This window comes from Xiphias gladius, chromosome 21 (genome assembly GCF_016859285.1).
Source record: "Xiphias gladius isolate SHS-SW01 ecotype Sanya breed wild chromosome 21, ASM1685928v1, whole genome shotgun sequence".
Taxonomy (NCBI): domain Eukaryota; kingdom Metazoa; phylum Chordata; class Actinopteri; order Istiophoriformes; family Xiphiidae; genus Xiphias; species Xiphias gladius.
This window is the reverse complement of record NC_053420.1, coordinates 16,813,173-16,833,124: the sequence shown is the minus strand read 5'-3', so window position 1 is coordinate 16,833,124 and position 19,952 is coordinate 16,813,173. Positions and strand designations below refer to the sequence as shown.

Sequence of the window (19,952 nt, the reverse complement as noted above, 5' to 3'; positions counted from 1 at the left end):
GAAAGTGATCAAAACGTATTAATATAACAAAGTTGTGTTACCCGCGGAGGTCTCAGTGCAAAGTTACTTTCGAGAATCTGTGGGCCCCAGGCGACAAATCATGGGGGAGATAATGGACCAACAAAAATAATGCTCCAACATAGTGATTTTGGAGCCATTTTTATTATTTTTAATGACCAAATTACAGCTTTTTATTTACCATTTGTGGCCTCTCAAGTGACTCTTCACTAGTTGGATTGTTGATGATATTGATTATAGTTGTTTAAAATGTCCTGATTTTGAAGCTGATCATGAATGAGTCAGGAAAAGTGTTTTTTGCCTGGAGAGACACGTTTCATTCATCATTCTCTTGGTTTCACTCAGTGACGGACATTTGGCAGCAAATACTGATACTGACAGGTGTATTTCCTCATTGCCTCAGTGATAAAATGCAGGGAGGATGTGATGCTTGTAAAGCATGAAAATGATGTTGTATTTTATTTTATTGGCTCTTGAGATCAGAGTAAATTCCTTCCTGTATTTGGATCCTGTTTCTGTACTTTCTGTGCAGTGCAGAGTACAGAGTGAATATGTACTGTGAATATATTTTTAAATTTTTTTGTTTTGTATTTAACTTTATGTGCTACTTCATTTGTGGCCAGGTTTGTCTGGTAAAATGTTTCACTAAGCAAATTAAACAATAAGAGAAAGAAGATTTCTATAAAAATATATTGCCATGTCCATTTGGGGGTTGTTTTGTAATTAGAAGGGAATAAAAAGTTCTGTATTAAAAACGTGTTTTTACAGGTATTCTGGTATTTGGTTGTTTATGGGGCCATCTAGTGGCCTTAGGCTGTAAACAGATATTTCAATCCTGCTACTATAATTGGAGGTGCATCTTCTCATATTTTCACTAAAACCTCACTTCCAAACAACTAAGTAATTGATTCAAATGAGTGTGTACATTTACGTATGGCAGTATTATACATTATTTGTAATATTTATACTATCTACTGATCAAGTTAAAAATGTACTATCTATCTGTGTTGTAGTACATACAAACAATGGAAAGGAAGCTATAACATTTCATACAGTTGTTCGGTAATATATTTTTTTCATGTTCTCTATAGATACTGTTGACTATCTACTGTCCGCTCTATGGACTATTACTTTCAGGAAACAGACATTGATTAATATTATTAATGCTGTTTAAAACACTAAAACATTCTTCTTTATTTCTCCTTTTGACCTTCAGTATGAGGCAATGACGCTTACATCCATCTCTGAGTAAATGGTAAACTTCATGTCATCCTGTCATCCTTCATGTGACATAAATGAATCATTTAAGATGATTAGGGGTCATGCTCCATTATATTTATTTCTTACGTACACCCAAGCCCATTAATGAAAGATTCTTCCAGTTAAAAAGGGGACACGGATGTCAACTGGAATATTAATATGCTGTGTGACCTGCCCTGAATATAATGGATGGAACTGAAAAAGTGCTTAGTGTATTAGATGATCTTACAGTCACTTTCAAATAATACACCCACAAATTTAATTTGTCATATTTGTATAAATGTTAGTGGATACACTGGTGTGTCAGCAATTTAGCTAAGTTTGCGCAGTGTGAGGGAAAACCCTCCTTCAGCTGCTGTTAAAGGCACTCTTAAAGGACCAGTGTGTAGGATTTAGTGGCATCTCGCGGTGAGGTTTCATAACCAGCTGAATACCCCTACACTCACCCCTCCCTTTCAAAGCATGTAGGGGAACCTAACGTAAAACGTAAAGAAAAAATGCAAAAAGGCCCTCTCTAGGGACAGTGTTTGGTTTATCCATTCTGGGCTACTGTAGAAACATGGCAGTGCAACATGGTGGTCTCCGTGGAAGAGGACCCGCTCCCTATGTCGATATGAAGGACTCATTCTAAGCTAACGAACAAAACGATTCTTAGTTTCAGGCGATTATACACTAATGAAAACATTATGATGAATATTATATTCCATTTCTGCCAATAGATCCCCTCAGATCCTACACACTGGTCCTTTAACTGCTAAATGTCTTGCACACCTAACGTAAATCCTCACGTATTGCTTGTTGCATATACTTTATATTTGTCTGCATTGCCCCAAGCAACAATCAAACCCCTAGACTCTTCACATGCCCCTAATGGGGGCTCATCTTGATCTTTGATAGGGGCATATTTGGCAGATTTATATTTGTTTCTTGTTATGTTAGTGACCCATTTGATTTGTGAATGTTGTGGTTCATGAATGCTCAATGAAAAGAGGACACCACAACTTGATTTACTGTTACAAATTTGATATAAATGTAAACTAATTTCTTTCAGGGAAAGAATTCATCTTAGTAGGGTTTCGGTGTTTATTAGCACCCACCTCCGGTTTGGTGACTTTTTGTTCATTTGCTGAAAACCCGTCCACATGCAAGAATATATATCAAAACAAACAAAAAGGCTTCCACATCCCCGAGGATGATGGCGTAACAAATCAAGTTGCAAAGAAAGCACATTTCACTCAGGGAACCTGATTAATCTCTTGTGTTTCATTAACACCCGCTCATTAGCTCCCCCAGGCATAAAGCATAGTGTTGCTTTGTGGCTTTCTGAGGGCCTAACAATGGTTGTCTTACCCGGACGTAGCACATAGACAGACCAGCCGTCGTTTTTTTGTTGTGATAACACAAGTTGGATCACTGTCTTCCATTGGCCCCGAGGAGGAGTGTCTTAAATGACTGCACCTGCAAAGATCAAGCAGAACAAAATACCAGCAGGGTGATTAAACGTGTTGGCAGCATGTTGGAGGACAAAGACTGAGTTTTGTTCACCCGACATACATCACAAATGAAGATGAAGCATGCTTTAAGATTTTATATCAGCTGTTAATACTGCTTTACAGACAAGGTTGTTAAATCAATGGCTGCAATGAACAGCCCAATAAAGGAGGACGAAGACCAGGGGCTTGTGGGGATGGGACTTCGTGTCTCAGTGTCCCCTGCACAAACTGCCTTCTACGTCATCCTGGTGATGCTGGGCGTCCTGGGTAATGCCACTGTGGTTGGGGTGATCGGTAAGAGTGTGATTATGGACCGTGGTGGAGGACGTAACTCGGATATCATTATCATTAACATGGCGCTGTCTAACCTGCTGGTGTCTGTGATGCGGAACACACTGCTTATTATTTCAGACATGGGACTCCAGGTATGTAGTCTCTAAGATCAATAGTTTTTGAGAGTGCCAGTACCCTTCAGTTAGTTCAAAGGGTATGTTTTTGCAGCACCTACCATACCAGTGGTCCATGCCAGAATTTAGATTTTTGTCTGGGGAGTTTGTGTTTGTCACAACAAACCTACAGTAGCTGAAAAGTTGAGCAGACGTAAGACAAACTAGATGTCAGTTCGTTTGGTAAAACGGAGTTCTTTGTGTCTCCAGGAGATATCTGTGAGTACAGGTTATTCGTTTTTCAGAGTTTTATTCATATGCCCATTGCTTTCTTTCACAGCTGTACTCATCCAAAGAGTGGTGTCAGTTCCTAATGGGTGTCTGGGTGTGGCTGCGATCGGTCAATGTGTGGTCAACACTCTTCCTCAGTGCCTTCCACCTCCAGACTTTGAAGCGCGTGGCTCCCACAATCGGGAACCCTCACGGGCCCCGGGCCGCTCCTAAGACCCTACTGCTGAGTCTTGGCCTCATCTGGCTTCTCAACTTTATTTACTCCATTCCAGCTCATATATTTTCCACTAGTGGGGATGTTAACACCACAGAGGTGATTGCAGTGGTTTTGCATGTTTCAACCCATTTACTACAAATTATGTATATTTACATTGCAGGTAGTCATTTTGTAAACCACCTTCCTGTGTTTTAGAATTTCTAAGTGATTTTTTTCCTTTTCCAGGCATCCATTAGTTTCTGTTCTTTTCTATAATCTGTGGAAAATGTTTGGCTTCTTTAACCTGCTTGGATTGTGTAACCCCTCACAATGAACATCCAGTCTGCGTTTATTATTTGTAAACGAGGTCATTCAGTGCAGACCTTAAGAATTATCTGCACTACCACACAACGATAATGTGAAACTGACAAACATTTATGCAGGCTTATGTTTGTGGTGATGAATTAGAAACCACAAGCAAGTTTCTAGAGTCTGCTGATTGCAGCATCAATACATCCCTTATCCTGTGGTGCAGAAAATACTGAAATCATGGAGACTAGCAATAGCACAGTATAATAAATTTTATCTGAATAATAGTTCACCTCCGCTCACACAGATTAGCAGTAAAATGTCAATAAGTGTCAAACATAAAGCTGCTTATTCTGAAGAAAAAGTGTGTTTAGCTAAATTGCTGACTAACTGTATGTTCCTCTCACCGTCCTCCTCTCAGACTCTGATGCTGGTGAGCAGCACAACACGCCCCCTGCTGGGCTGTGTCTGGAACTTTCCCTCCAGCTACAGTGGCCTGGCCTATGCCACCACATCTATGGTGATCCACGAGACAATTCCCATAATCTTGATGGCTTTTACCAACATGGGCTCCCTTTTCACTCTCTACACCCACGGCAGGAAGCGCAGTTCGGTGCAAGATGCACCTGTCATAAAACGGGTGCCGGCTGAGAGACGAGCAGCCAAGGTGAGGAAGAGGAGGGTGACTTGGCTCTGAAGAGCTCACTGAAGCCATGTAGATAAGTAGTTACTGAGTAAATTAAAATGTTTAATATACAGCAGACCTGTGATTTTATTAATAGAACGAACATTTTATTGGACTCAAAGTGACCATATTTCATCATATCTCCATGTGTAGGTTTTGCTGCCCCAATTCTTTGCCTTGTGTGAATTTCAGGTGATTCTTGCCCTCATAATGCTCTTCATTGCATCCTGGGGAACCAGCATTATCTCCGTCAACTATTTCAACTACAACCGTGGCTCCTCAGCTGAGTTTCTTCTGGTCATTGCTCGATTTGCCAACATTATCTTCATCGCCATGTCACCTGCTGTTCTGGCGCTCGGCCACAGGCGGCTGCGTTCTTTCATCAAGTCTATGCTTTCTCACTGACAGAGCTGCAGCACTGAAGGTGCAGCTCACACAACACAGCTAATCAAAACTATTACTAGCATCATCTTCTCTCAAAAATAGTTAAAGGAGGTTCATGGGCATAGGTGTGAAAATATCTTTCTCTCTGTAAACCTCCACATATGTGTGTGTCTGGAGACTCAATGGAAAGGCAGAGTGTTCAAAAAGTCATTGAGGTTACAAGGATTTGTGCTACATGACCCAGTGAATTTAATTCTTTATGTAGTTGGCAGATAGTTGGTGTGATGTCTTTATTTTACAATCCACAGAAATGGCCCAAATAAAATGAAAATCTACCAAAACTGTCAAAACCAATTCATTTAGATTATGTAGCAATATGTTTCCATTAGTTTGCCAGCCAATATCTGGGTCTAACATTTTGCTATGTATGTTCAGATTAATGTTATCTGTTACCATGATGGGTTCTGACTGAACATTTTGTTGTGTTTTTGTTAGCTTAGAAACATTTCATCCTATTTGTAAGACCGTAAAATAATATTTTAACTACATCTCAAGGAAAAAAATTGTGAGACAGTAGTCCCTGGCGCACAGTTGGAAATACCTCGATTTCTGGATCTGTTTGTAGATCCTTAAAAGAGATTTTAGTGATGAAACACAGGGTGAAAGTGGTTAATATAATGAGAATGAGAATAAAGGACAATTTAGAATACATTTATCGGACCTACAGTAATGGCGGAATGGGGAATTGTTTTAATTTGTTGTTTTAGAGATTGGAGACTGATCGGACTGGGTTTGAGCCATGGGAACGTTGCTTCGGCGGCTTGTGAAGCCTACTGAGACATTGTACCTGATACTGGCTTATCAAAATAAACTTGAATTGACAGCACAAACAACCTGTACAAGTGAGATAAAGAAAACGCAAAGAATAATTAGAATACATCTCAGCTCAAAAGACACAACAAGGAAACAATAAGATGTTGTATCTCAATTGGACTTCAATTAAATGGCTACTTGTACTGAAATATCTAAAAAAGAAGCTAAATTAATATTTGACAACAGTTCAGTCCAGGCAGCAAGCGAGAGGATTCAAACGGATGATGTTTCAGTGCTTATCTGGGTTTACATTTTGCACTTTTAAAGGAGTATTATTCAGTCACACTGTGCATCATTTGCTTGCTTTAACTTTCTCCACCTTTATGACTTTCCTCTCTTTTTGAACAGCAAAAATGGTTTGTTTTCCCTTTTTTCCTTCAGTCTTTGGGGATTTACTGCCCTGTTCAGTGTCCTCCCTGTGACATTTAAGAACTCTAGACCACCCCAGTATCATGCTCATGATTCTCCTCCTCAGCTTGCCATGTCCCAGGGCCACCACCATCGGACTGAACCCTACAAACAGCGAGGCAGAAAAATGGGCCACGGTAAGCAGCCCTTCAGCATGGTGTCCCCCATCGTGGTTGTAGTACGTCACCGCGGCGACCTGTAGCGCCCAGCAGACCACGAAGAGCGACACCAGCGACATGATAACATGAGCTGCCTTGCGTTCCATGGACACATGTTTGTCCAGCTCTCCGTGAGTTCCTCCTGACTCTCCCCCTGCGGTGACAGCTCTGATGTGCTTGGCCAGAGCGTGAAGCGTGGCCAGATTAGTGCAAACCATCAGCACCAGAGGCAACACCTCATTAAGTGCCAGTGAAGTGGAGGCGAAAGCTGAGCCCTGCTGGTTGGAGGGGAACTCCCAGACGCAGCCCAGCAGAGGCCTGGTGGTGCAGCTGATCACCATCAGCTCCACGGTGGTGTTGCCGTGAACATGGGTGCTATATACCAGAGCTGGAATAGAGAAGGCCAGATTAGCCCCCCACACCAGCCCCAGAACGATCCATACCCTCCGCCTCTCCCTCTGCTGTGCGAGAGGTCCGAAGGTCACATGCTGTCGTCTCAGGGTAGTGCAGTGGAAGACGCTAAGTGCCAGAGTCACCCAACAGCCCACAGCTCGCCACCACACCCACAGCAGCATGAAGAGTCTGCACCAGCCCGGAGACAGAGACACATTCAAGCCCAGGTCTGACACAAAGATGGGCACTGTGCGGAAAAGGGAGGTCAGCAGGTTGGCCAGTGACAGGTGCACCAAAATATTGTCAGAAGGAGGGAGTCTCCGAGCCGGATTCTCACCGGCTGACTGAAACACCTGAGAGTAAGAGCAAGGCAGACTGAGAACAAGCTTACCAAAAACATTTGGCCCACAAGTACAAATGTAATATTCTATATTTTCTCACCACATGGATGACCAAGATGTTTCCCAGGATGCCGGAAAAGACCAACAGCCCAAACAAAATAGCGTCTACAGTGAGGACTTCTGACATGGCATCATCCTCTGCATGGCGACACAGTTTGCTTTGTCTTTGTGTAGAGCGTGTATGTGAGCGTAGAGGGAAACATCAAGGCTTCATCTGTACCGCTACTGCTGCTGATATTCCTCATGGTATTTTATATATAGACACACACACAAACAATTAGGTTCATCGCACAGAAGGTTTCGTCTTTGCTGACCAGGTTCAAGGTCGATTTAGTTCAATATGCTGATGCTTTCACTGTATGTGCAAATGGCAGGCATTTTCCACATTTGCTTTCCACAACACAGGCCAACTGTAAACGTAACGCTGTCTCTTGACCTGAGCAATCACATCAAGAGGCATGGGTCGCTGTTATTTGTTTTGTTCACAACAGTTTATTCACATTAAAGTACTCATACTAATCATCGCTTATCGCTGTTGCGGAAATGCATGTTGTGATGAACCAGTGATCCGCCCTTGGTGTTTCCCCTGTTGGCTCATTTATTTTTCAGTTTATCTTGGTAATGTCCCGTGACTGGCTTGGCTAAATAACAATACGTAATATCAGACAAGCATATATACCAAGAACTACTAATCACACAGATTTCAGTAATTATCCAATGAGACCATTCAGGAACAGGTGGTGCTGAGTCAGTTCCACTGATGCAGCATTCTTTTTCTCTTATTAGTCAGCCATTCATACTCTCCCTGGGTGCCAATTGTTTGCTGGGTTGCCAAGTTTTTCTCTTGGGACGAGGCAATCATTCTTTAGACCAATCTCAACTAAGCACTCCTGAATTAAATGCATTGCAGAGAACAGTAATGCACCTTGATCATTTATCAATATTAGATTTCTTCCCATTGTGTTTGGGCTTATTTATTTTCAGTATATTTTCCTTCATTTTTAAGAAACCATTGTGTAACAAAAAAAATGAACCCTACAAACTTGGTTAAAGGCTGTCCTTTATTCATGATGATATAAAATAAAGAACATATGACTGTGACCTCTTTTAAGTGTAATTGAATTTCTCCTTTAGTATACAGGTCCTTTTACGTCAACACCTCTGATGCACCAAATATCTGAATGCTGCATGTAGAGGCGATGGACTAAATGAAAGCAACACTTGTACAGTAACATAATGCAATCTGATACAAAAACCCTGCATTTATTACTTCCTTTGTGTAGCTTATAACATTCGGGGTTTTTTTTTTTAAAACTGTGTCAGAGAGGTCTTGGTACAACTGAAGTCTAACTTTTGAGGCCGTATTATGCATTGCATTTTATTATTTGAGTATTTCTGTCATCAATATCAGAGGGGTGGACAAAAAGGACATGTAGATCTTACAGTATAATTCCATTCAGCACATTAAAAAATTACCATAAAGTTGAACAACTACTCGCTGACACAGTCTCAACAAAATGTGAACGTAAGCTTCCCAAAGGTACAACTGCAAGGGTTGATTTAACTGCCTTATGTTGTAGTCGTGTCTGGCTTTATTTTCCATTCCCTTCAACATAAACAACAGATTTACTAAAGCAAATTTAAACCAGGAAAAATCAGAAGCAACAACTTTCTATTTTGCAATAGCAGTTAATTCCCCTGTCGCGGTGGATAATAGCAGAATAAAGTTTCTGAAACTGTATTCCATTTTTGTCTTGTCAATTTCTTCCAACGTATGTGCAGAAACACGCAAATTAGATAATTCACATATCAAATATTCAAACTCTATTTGTAAATACAGGTTTTATTTTAGTGCCAACGTTCTGCAAATGATCTCTTCCTGGAAAGGCGTTCAGTGAAAGGCATAGATCTAAAGAAGAGAGCAGTGGGTATCAAATGCAGCCCCCAAAGGTAAATAATAACGAAATAACTGTCTCTGATGTGAGTTTACCACTGGAGAGATCATTATGAAACTTGTTCTGAATTTGAACTGTATTTAAAAGCACCAAGACAAATCTAGTCTGTTCCGGTTCAGTATCAGAAAGTATCAGATGTAGTATCAGAAACCATAATAAAAATGTGGAGTTGTCCTTATGAGAAAAGGGCACCAAGGTTTAACATTTAAGCATATTTTGAAACGAACACATAAATTCATAGGTAGAATATTATTTCTTTGCTCGTATTATTTATACTGCCAGTCTTTATTCATTGAAAGGTAATATTGAAAGGTAATATTAATGTTGAACTGATCATTCAACAGAGAATTCTAATATTGATTTAATATTTTTACCTGATAGTCTATATCTAATCAACATTATTACACCTTAACATTAACACCTCTGTCTCTCTGCGACCCTATACAGAGCATGTTAAAACAATGCGGGATGAGGAGAAGATGCCAGATTGTTTTAGGAGAACGGTTCTGGATGTGGCTGAAGGTGTTATTTGCGCTGGCGAGTCCCACAGCAGCTCGGATCCGATGTGTGCTCAGCCTGGACGTGAGGGAGGCGCAGGTGAGCAGCGCAGGTGGGATGCAGGTTAAACCCTCCATCCATGGATTGCTGCCTCTGGTAGGCAGCTGACCGACACCTGAAGCACTGTGTGGGATGATGACTCACAAAGCGACTGTTTATAACTACAAGTATTTTGCGCACGTACCCACGCTGCCAGGCGCGCGCTCCTCCACGTGCACTCTCACAGAGCAGGCATCAAAGCCTTTACGTCAAGCCAGGCAGGAAGAAGAAGGCAAACCTGATGGCACGATAGCCGGGTCCTCGCGTCCCACCGAAACCAAGTAAGTGGTTTTCATAAATGCCTGTGAGTCGGGGGCTACGCTGAGTTGACTTTCATCACCATTTGTGCCTTATTAACTTCAGCCTGCGAGCTTTTGCTATGCAAGGTCATGCTCGGATCTCCTGCTGACCGGACGGAGGCATGATTAAATGTTGTTTCTGTCGCAGATGCAAACCCGCTTCTCTCGCCCATGGACGCGCTATATCCAGTTTCACACGGATTCCGTCGCGCGCACCGGGGCTGAGCTGATCCTATGGCAGACATCGGGCCGCCTTGTACCGTCGCCCGTCTGATCCACTGTGAGAGAAAATAATTTGATGAGAGGGAGTGAGATGAACAGCCAACAACGACCATCACTGCTCGCCTTATCGGCACTCCTGCTCTGCACATTACACCAGACAGCCGGGTCCGGCAGATCCCATCGCAGCAGCGCAGCATCATCAACGTTATCGTCAACCGCATCCCCATTCGGGGTGAGAGGCAGGAATCATGTGGGGACGCACCGGAGCTGGCTCAAACAGACTAACGTCAGCTCCAACTATGGCGGTCACAGCCACGAAAGTAGGCCATCGCCAAAGCTCGAGGAGGTGACGGGCCGCGTGAGTGGCTCCTCTTTCAACACCGGCAGAGGCAACACTACGACTGTGATATCTGAAGGGTCCGGCGGGGCACCGAGCTGGAGCCCGGAGGAAGGGGTGTCACCACTGTGTGCCTACCGAGTGACTGAGGGAGGCATTGGGGGCCAGCTGTGTTTTCGAGACACGCTGTTTGGGTACAAGTGTCGTAAGGCAGACTGCAGGACAGTGGTGTCTTTGGGGAATCTGGTGGCAAATATTCTTATCAATGGCAGCGTACTGTTACAGTGGGCCCACGAGGCAGAGGCCACGGCGACTGGCCGAGGTCGGAGGACAGAAGAGGCTGCAGCTGGCCAGAAGAGCAGTGGGGATCCTGGGACCAATTTAGCAAGAGGGAAAACTCTGCGGTCAAACACTGTTGTCAGTGGCCGACGCCACAGACGCGGAGGCTATGAGTTAAGCTGCTGGTGGAACGGAAGCTACACTCAGTTTGAGTGCGCCGGTGTCCATCTTGGATCCGGCTGCAGGGACTTCCTCCTGACCGAGCTGCACGAGAACATCCCCTACCGACTCTGCTTGCGTTCCCTGGCCCGCTCCGATCCAGCTCAGAGCGCAGACCAGCGGGACTGCGTGGAGTTTACCCTTCCGCCGTCTGGGATGCAGGACATTGTGATCGCCATGACAACGGTGGGGGGAGCTATTTGTGTGATGCTGGTCATCATCTGCTTGCTGGTGGCATATATCACAGAAAACATCATGAGCCCCACGACACAGCACACATACTCCTACCGCACTCACTCGCGTCACTGATGCAATGCTCAATAAATTACAAAGTCCTACATTTAACACCCATGACCAGATCTAATCTCACAATCATAGTCACGCATTGTCCAAAAATAATTATTTTTCAATTAGCCACATATGATACACTCATTCTGAAGCACAATCTACTGTGGCTCTGCAAAAAAAAAAAAAAAAACATGCCTTGTCAACCTCCGCGAGGGTGCACTGAACCAAAAGTACCGATAACCTATATTTAGTAAATACGGTAGTTTACTGTTATGTTTTTGTTCAAGGTTGTCCGTGATTGAGCCTGTCAATCTGTGTGCTGGCAGCGTTTATACAGCAATACAATTAACGAAATGGCTTTGACTACAGCAGAAACAGCAGAGTTTTGCTAAATGTGCAGCCTGTGAAAGTGTCCAGACTGGTCCTGTCCTTGCTGGGTCACGGAAAAATAAAACTTCACTGAATTACGTTTTTCCACTTGACTAAATCATCCCACCATCTTGTTTTGCTTTCAGGTCTGCATACAATATGTATTTGTACCATTTTGTGAAGGGCAATACAATCTGGTGTACAATCTCCAAATACTGTGCCAGACATCTTGAGTTAGAATGCCTTTATGTCCTGCTGTCAGTGAATAAAGAACCATGAGGTCATTTGTAATGCTTTGCAGCTGTCGTCATTTTTCACTTTGTGTGTGTGAGTGTGTGTGCATGTGTTAGCTTTCATATCCCCGGGGGCAATTTACTAGAATCAGACGGATAGGAATTTAAAATATTTGACTATACACAAACCCTTACAGGGCAATCAGAGCTTCACCCCCTTACTTAGCTTGTTTTTTTTAAATATGACTAATCTCTTTAAGAATGGTTAAACTAGAAACAAATATATCATAAAATATGATCAGATTATGAGTTGGTGATATGATCTATCATGGCATGTGCCATACAGTTATATTGCAAGACTGCTATGTATAGTGATTTTCTGAAAATATCTAAAATAACCAGACAGAAATGTCCACTTTTGGCTAATCAGGCAAATTAAATGCCGAGAAAATCAAAGTAGTTCATCAGATTGATGCATAAATCATATCAAAATCCCAAACTGCCATAAATCCTGTTCACTGATTTACAACATTGCCCAAAATGGCCAAATGCATACAGAGATATTATAGGGAGCACTACCACAGTATAAACAGTGTGGCAAAATCTCTGATGTTGTTTCAGGGCGTGTAACTTCCTCACACTAGGTGAACACATTAATAATGGTACCAAATACAGGATTAATAGAACTAGTAAAGGGGGAAATTATACCATCAAATATGGCTTAAAGGTTCACAGTATGTCTACTTATGAGCACTCCACTGTAAGAGCCGCATCTATTTACATACCACTCAAGAGTTCAAGGTTATTTAGGTATTTTGTGTTTTCATTCAGGTTTTTTTTATGTTTTTTATGTCCTGGGAGCATTGTACATGGAATGCGGGACATTATGTCGCTTTGCTGGCTCCATACCTACACCACAGGTCTGGAGTAGATGATCTGATTAAATTTTGGAGCACCTCTCATTAAATCAGCGTATTAAGGAGGTGACACAGATTTCCCAGGATCTGCTGTAACTCCCTCACACTGTAGAGCCCACAGGTTCGTAATGAAATCAGATAGGTAGTATGCAAAAACAAGCATGTTGGTTTGAACATTTTTCTTTTCGCTAGTTAATGAGCCACTTGGCTCAATTAGGATGAAACAGATTTTTCTAGTAAACACCAAAACTCAAGAACGACACACAGTAGAAACTTCACACTTACACCCCAGGTAGCGGGGGCAGATTATATGATTAGACTTTGGTGTGCCTGGCTGCATACACTTGCATATTAATGAGGGAAAATTGTTTTTTAAACTTCTGTTTGAGTTCTTGATGTGAAACTGCCTGTACTGCGAGCATAGGTGTCACTTTGCCCTGGAGCTCATGGCGGGGCATGAGGCGACCCAAGCGCGTGTGGGAGAATACCCTGGGTGTGCTCGTGCCCACTTTTACTGTAGTAAATAACATTTATTTCAGTGACAGTCGTGTTTTTCCCAGCATGTTTGTATACTGCCGTCACGTCTACGTCGCCACATCCTTTTGCTTGGCTAGTATAAAGCTCCGCCCTCACGTGACATCACCTGATAAAGCCGTATTCAACTCACGGGGCGCCGCCATTTTAACTTCCTGCTTCAAAAGAAGACCAGCACGTCGCACAGTTTTTGTTCTCGAAAAGCTTTATTGTTCAGCCTAACGCAGGGGTTTTGTCCTGTTAATTTTTTCTTACAGGGATCGAACCAACTACCTCCGTTAGTTTCTGAGAGCTTGTATCGGGTAGTTTCAGCCGGGGAGTCGCAATGCCGAGCCACCCGCTGCGTGTAGCGGTCGTGTGCTCGAGCAACCAGAACCGCAGTATGGAAGCGCACAATATCCTCAGGTAAAGATGAGCCGCCGGGAAGAGGAGAGACGGAAAGCCGCCGCCAAGTGAACGAAATCTGTGCGGTATCGAGCCGTTTTCTGAGCCGGTCATGAGCCGAGCCGACATGGTGACAGATAGTCCTTCGGGCCTCAGCGCAGTTTTAACAATGGACTCGCTCCTCGTGAGAGTCACACCGGGGCCACAGCGCACTGTTAACGCTGCTTTTTCACTAGGTTTCAGGTTTACTGTTGCCTAAACTGAACGCCCACACTGGTAGTTTTCAAAGAGATTGCAGCGTTTTCAAAATACCGGCCCAAGTTGTTAGGTGGTAGTTTTCCCCTCCCCACATGTTGACAAGAGCGCCCCTCTGTAGGAAATATTCCGGAAGGGAGGAACTGCAGCTGTGCAACACTGGGGCACATCATCTCTGATCAGTCCCCACATTCACACCATTTAGGATTTTTGTTTCTCTCTTTATTAAGTTTTAAACGAGAGGTGTGCTCGTTGTACAGTCTTGACGGGGCAAACTTGGTCCCATTTCCATAAAGCTGTTCAGTTCTCACTGGACATTTGCTTAACAACTGGACTGGACTGGAAACAAAAAACGAGTCAGTTACTGGGAGTGGATCACCGTCGAGGATAAAAATGATCTACGAAACCATAGGATTTTGTCTATATTACAAAAATTTTCAAAATCAGTCAGTGTAATAGGATTTAGACAGACTGACACAGCACAGGAGTTAGCTGGAAATGGCCTTACACACTAAAGTGTGTAGTAATGTCTCAATCCAGCCCGTGACACCTAACAGCCACTGTTTTTCTTACTCATTCTGTTTAGGTCTTACATTTCAGGAGACAACTGAACAGGCAGATTGTATAGGATACACTCCAGGCATGGAAATGTGCTGATTAATGTATTCTGTTTTTATGTAATGTTTTATCTAACGTTGATTCCAGAAATGTTATGTAATTTACTCTCTTGTCCTTTCCTCTTTGCAGCAAACGTGGATTTGATGTGCGTTCATTTGGGACAGGGTCACATGTGAAGCTACCCGGTCCTGCCCCGGATAAGCCCAATGTGTATGACTTCAAAACGACATATGAACAGATGTACAACGACTTGGTCCGCAAGGACAAGGAACTGTATCCCCTTCTCACACACTTTTTCCTCACACACAAATACACAAACACACACAACCATACTAGAAGCAAGATAAGTGAACATGCCCCATGTAAATGTATCTTGTGTAGGTATTAATCTTTGCGGGGGTTTGTGCGAGTGTGGTGCTGATGGAACGGCTCAGGAGATCGGCGAGCACTGATGGGTAAATCACATGCGGGGATTTAACAATGTGTGACAGATGTAAGGTATGCTTTGTTATGAAACCTTTAAAATACAGGATACAGGAGAAGCACCTTGCAATACGACAGCTTTGCAGCAGTAAGTGCAATTTGGTGAAGATCATAAAGTTTTTCCTGAGACCATCAGATCAAAATCTATTTTAATACCCTAGCTTATATTGTTTGTATTTATTGTTCCCACTGTTCCTTGCTATTGCAATTTTCAGTATGTTATAACTATTCCCTTTGTCACAATAGATACTTTTGTAGTTTGGGTAACACCAGCAAGTTAGACAGATTTTTCTTGTATTCAGCTTGATCTGGCTCACTTGTGTTTTGTTGTTGTTAATTGCACTAAATTGAATTACTGGTGCATCATATACAAACACTGTAAAACTTGGTAAGGGGAAAAGTATAAAAAACACAATCACAGGAGCTCTCTATTAGCAAAGAAGCACAGTGGCCAGTAGACAACACTGACTCAGAAAAACCCTATGCCCCTGTGGGCATTTAACAAAAAGCAGAGATCAAAGACATTTTTCCTAGATTGGGTGTACATTGAAACCAGGAATGGAATAGTTAGTCCTCTTTAAGATGTTTTTGACTATAAGGTAAGTTCAAGATGATTCAAATACCCAAATTGTGGGCACTCAAAAGCCTTGATCCACGTTACAAAAAGTCAAAATTTGCCAGAGGAGTAAAAGCTGCAGTAGTGCGTGATACCTGCTTTTTGAACCCTTTACTTTATTTGTACGTGCGTAATTGGTCTCAAACTTTAATTTCATCAAAGTGATTGCAGTTATTGTTCCTGTTAATAAGTCTTGGCTGGTGGTACTTTTTGGTTTGCACAGGAACTGTTCAAATTATTAATGTCAACACTGTCAGTATGCATGCCAATGTTATACTTGGCCCCTTAATTATTTATTTTAAACCTTATTTTACTCCTGGAGTATCTCAGATTTTCTGTCGGATAATTGCTTTGTTTAATTAAAGACCAGGCTAAATGTAGGACTGTTCTTTAAGCATTTCTAAGAAAGCCATCTTCAGTTATTTTGGTTATAAATGCCTCTTTAGTGAAAATCTAGGCTTAAAAGTAGGGCAAAACTACTTCACCAAATTTTTACTTACTGTTGTGCTATTAAAAAAATTTGTGTAGTGCATGTGTAAATATTGCCAATGCACGGTAAGTTGAGAGGTCAAATCTGTATTCCTGTAAATCAAAGGTACCTTGTTACAACATTGTAAACTAGTTGTCACATAAAACGCATTGCATTATGAATAGAAATTGTACTTTTTGTAGTACAGTTTGTAGTATTCTTGCAACTTTGCATGGATTTCATGCAGATATAGCCCACTGTATTGGTTGGTCTTTTTTTTTTTTTCTTTTTGATATTTGGCAATGTCTAGCAAGACAGCCATGTAATGACATTGCATTATAGACACATGAAGGAATATCTTTGTTGTAAGGACAACAAATGTAAGCCTGGTTTGTTGATAACATTAAATATTAAAACTTTATCGAATGGATTAATCACATTCAGTAAAAAAATTCATATTTTACTGAAATTGTTCTGAAGTGCCATTCTTCTATCCACCTTGGTTTTTTTCAGCTGACCACTAACCAATAGCAGGCCTCTCTTACCCCACTAGAGGGTGCTGCAGTGCTAAAAGTGTGTACTTACCTGCTTCTGTGATTTGACTGAGACATAACCCCACAAGTGCAAGCAAAATCCAGTCTCACTCAGAGAAACGAGTATCTTACCTACTGACACAGTCTTCCTGAGTGTTGGTGGAAATCCTGTCTCTGACAGTGTGATGAATGTGTTGTATTACCTTTTAAGTGTTTCTCTCGCTCCTGCCGTGTTCCTTGACCTTCCCACTCTTCAGATACACACAGAACGGCATCCTCCACATGCTGGACCGCAACAAGCGCATCAAATCAAAGCCGGAGCGGTTTCAAAACTGCAAGGACAAGTTTGACCTGGTCATCACATGTGAAGAGAGAGTGTATGACCAAGTGCTGGAGGGTGAGGCTTCTCATAAGAAATGTCTAATCACTGAATTAATATAGTTGGTAACTGAGAGCCACTTGCAAAAACATGGACAAATACTACTCTTTATTGGCACTTTTTATCTTTTTTTTTTTTTTTCCCTAACCCATTAGCTGCAGCACTGGGTCGTAGCATGTTTTCAAACACCCTCTTTTTATATACAGTTCCAAGTTTTTACTCCAACACATCTGACTGTATGGCACTTTCTCTCATCTGCTGTTGCTCCACAGATCTGAACTCAAGAGAGCAGGAGACTTTGCAGCCTGTACACGTCATCAATGTAGACATTCAGGATAACCACGAGGAAGCCACGCTGGGCGCCTTCCTTATCTGTGAGCTGTGTCAATGTGTGAGTGTCTCCTACCAGGGTTTTCAAATGCTGTTTTACAGGCACAGTGGAAGCAAAGTGCAACTAAGTCACCAAATACTTAGTTGCACTTTCCTTTTGTAATTATTAAATGGCAAGCATGTTAAGGCATCAAGTGTTTTTTATAATGACATTATGCACTAAATCTATATCTTCAGGTCATATATATATATAAAGATTCTTTACGTGTACATAATCTGCTAAGCCATGTATTTCTCACAGAAGAGATTCAGTGGTCACTTAATGAAAATGCTGCCAATGCTATAAAAAGGTGCTACAGATTCATACATGGAGTACAGTGCGTGTGTGTGCGTGCAGGCTGTATTTAATCTGCTTCTTCCTCCACCCCTGCAGATCCAGCACACTGACGACATGGAGAATGAAATCGATGAGCTCCTACAAGAGTTTGAGGAGAAGAGCAACAGGCCTTTTCTTCACACTGTCTGCTTCTACTGATGCACAGTAGAAATTTGCAATAAAACACAGACCCAGATCATAAGCAATCAAACGATAGAATATGGACACACACTTTCTGCTCCTCAGTCATATGTAACACGGTACATACACATTGTGTGCCTACACAGCCTGACACACACACACACACACACACACACACACAGTTTTGGGTCAGGACCTTACAAATGGCTGCTGTTGGACAGATTGGTGATGATGGGTTTTTCCTCTATGCAGAGGACGGACTCGCTGCTCTCGCTCTGCCTTTATTCCTTTGGATCAAGGTCAGGCCAAGGTCCTCCCTCCATCCCAGTCCAGTGAAATCACTCAACCATGTCTCCTCAGGGAGAGCCATAACACCCCCGCCCCCAGTCAAACGACTGCTTTACAAGTCCCTCTGATTTTTGTTCAGTACAACATAATGATGCTGATTTTTTTTTTTTCTTTTTTTTTTTTTTTTTCTTTTCTTTTCTCTAGATGATATATAATTGTAATTCATTCAACCATATATGTCAGATTTTTATTTCTGACCTTGGACATTGTAAATGTGTTTCTTGGGGTCAGATAGGGAGGAGAATTCATTGAACTGAATGCGTGTTTTGTGCGACCGTCTGTTGTAGATTAAGTAAGATTAAGTTAAAGTGGGTGGGCTAATAATAAATAACCAAACCTAGACCTCTCTGAAATTCTCCTCCAATATGTTTCCAATATAATGTGTTGATTCATATTTAAACTTGGATATGTCATCTTTCAGGGCATAGTATTTTTTTTTTCTTTTGTAAATGTTAAAAAATTGAAGCATTGTAATTCTCTGCAAACTGCGAGCCCAGCTCAGAGTGCCTGACTTTTCTGTATGTACATATGAATCTACTAAAGAGAGAAACATCTCTAACAAACATGCCGTGGCTCTTTATTTGCTCTGTGAAATGTGGCTCACGTAAGAGCAGTAATACACTTAAATATTAGCACGTTACTTGAATTACTCTACTAATACAGATGTCCAGAAGAGCAGCGCATCTTGTTTCATTTAGCTAGATGTTATGGAGCTTTTTGTGGACAAACAAGGGCAATAATTTCAGTGCTTAAAAATATTTAACAGGTGAATATTGGGTCAAGGCAAAAATATATTTAAACCACGTCCTCGGTTTGCCTTTGTTTGGACAGTAATCACTGCCTCTCTCCAACTTGTGGTTCACTGACAAATTTTGTGTAAGTGATTGAGGTGTGCTGAATAAAGCTTACCTGAGTGAAGCATAACTAAATGTGTATGAAAATATTTTTGTGTATAATGGAGTCTGTCCTAAGTACTCTATCTATCTATCTATCTATCTATCTATTTATTTAATCAAGCAGACAGGATGTAATCCGTTATTACAAGCCTGTACTTTTCCGTTACTCGTTCAACAACGGCTTAAACCAGCGTAACGCTGCCTTTAAATAACGTTAAATAAACCCATAGTAAACTACATAATGTTCGATCTAAGGTCATTATTTAAAACAAGAAACAGATGTAGTTAGATTAAACATGGACCACGTTTTGTGTTAACAAAATGAACAACTTAACCAAGCGATTGTTAGTTTAATCGTAAAAATTAACGAAAACTGAAATTCGAAAAAAATTTGAATCGAAAAAAGTCGGACCGTTAACTGACGTTAGAGTACTGAAGGTTACCATGACAACTCATTTCATTACTCGTAAGCAGTTAGCAGTGACTTTCTAACCTACTTTAGAGCGGAAAAGTAAAAGTGGCGTCTCGGCCATCTCCGCGTCCTGCCCAGCGGCGCCAGTCAGCTTGAGCAGGTCGGACAGTGAGGGAAGGACCAGCTGGATAAACAGGCGCGGACAGTT

At 41.8% G+C, this 19,952-nt stretch overlaps 4 protein-coding genes across 4 annotated transcripts; 3 read left to right on the top strand and 1 right to left on the bottom strand.

Annotated features, from left to right (window-relative positions):
- Positions 1-2,920: 2,920 nt before the first annotated feature.
- LOC120782947 (olfactory receptor class A-like protein 4) lies at positions 2,921-8,335 on the top strand. The gene is made up of 5 exons (XM_040115533.1): positions 2,921-3,196; positions 3,498-3,761; positions 4,375-4,620; positions 4,831-5,062; positions 6,371-8,335. The coding sequence occupies exons 1-4, from the start codon at positions 2,921-2,923 to the stop codon at positions 5,041-5,043; spliced, it is 999 nt and encodes a 332-aa protein (XP_039971467.1). The 3' UTR covers positions 5,044-5,062; positions 6,371-8,335.
- On the bottom strand, positions 6,188-7,382 carry LOC120807252 (olfactory receptor class A-like protein 4). The gene is made up of 2 exons (XM_040159030.1): positions 7,296-7,382; positions 6,188-7,207 (listed from the first exon to the last, which is right to left on the bottom strand). Exons 1-2 carry the CDS (start codon positions 7,380-7,382, stop codon positions 6,188-6,190), a joined length of 1,107 nt encoding a protein of 368 aa, XP_040014964.1.
- A 1,669-nt stretch (positions 8,336-10,004) lies between the features above and the next one.
- fndc10 (fibronectin type III domain containing 10) lies at positions 10,005-12,094 on the top strand. Its single transcript, XM_040115855.1, has 2 exons — positions 10,005-10,088; positions 10,255-12,094. The coding sequence occupies exon 2, from the start codon at positions 10,405-10,407 to the stop codon at positions 11,470-11,472; it is 1,068 nt and encodes a 355-aa protein (XP_039971789.1). The 5' UTR covers positions 10,005-10,088; positions 10,255-10,404; the 3' UTR covers positions 11,473-12,094.
- Positions 12,095-13,632: 1,538 nt separating this feature from the next.
- Positions 13,633-18,153, top strand: ssu72 (SSU72 homolog, RNA polymerase II CTD phosphatase). Its single transcript, XM_040116345.1, has 5 exons — positions 13,633-13,909; positions 14,891-15,034; positions 17,120-17,259; positions 17,514-17,632; positions 18,005-18,153. Exons 1-5 carry the CDS (start codon positions 13,830-13,832, stop codon positions 18,104-18,106), a joined length of 585 nt encoding a protein of 194 aa, XP_039972279.1. The 5' UTR covers positions 13,633-13,829; the 3' UTR covers positions 18,107-18,153.
- Positions 18,154-19,952: the final 1,799 nt, after the last annotated feature.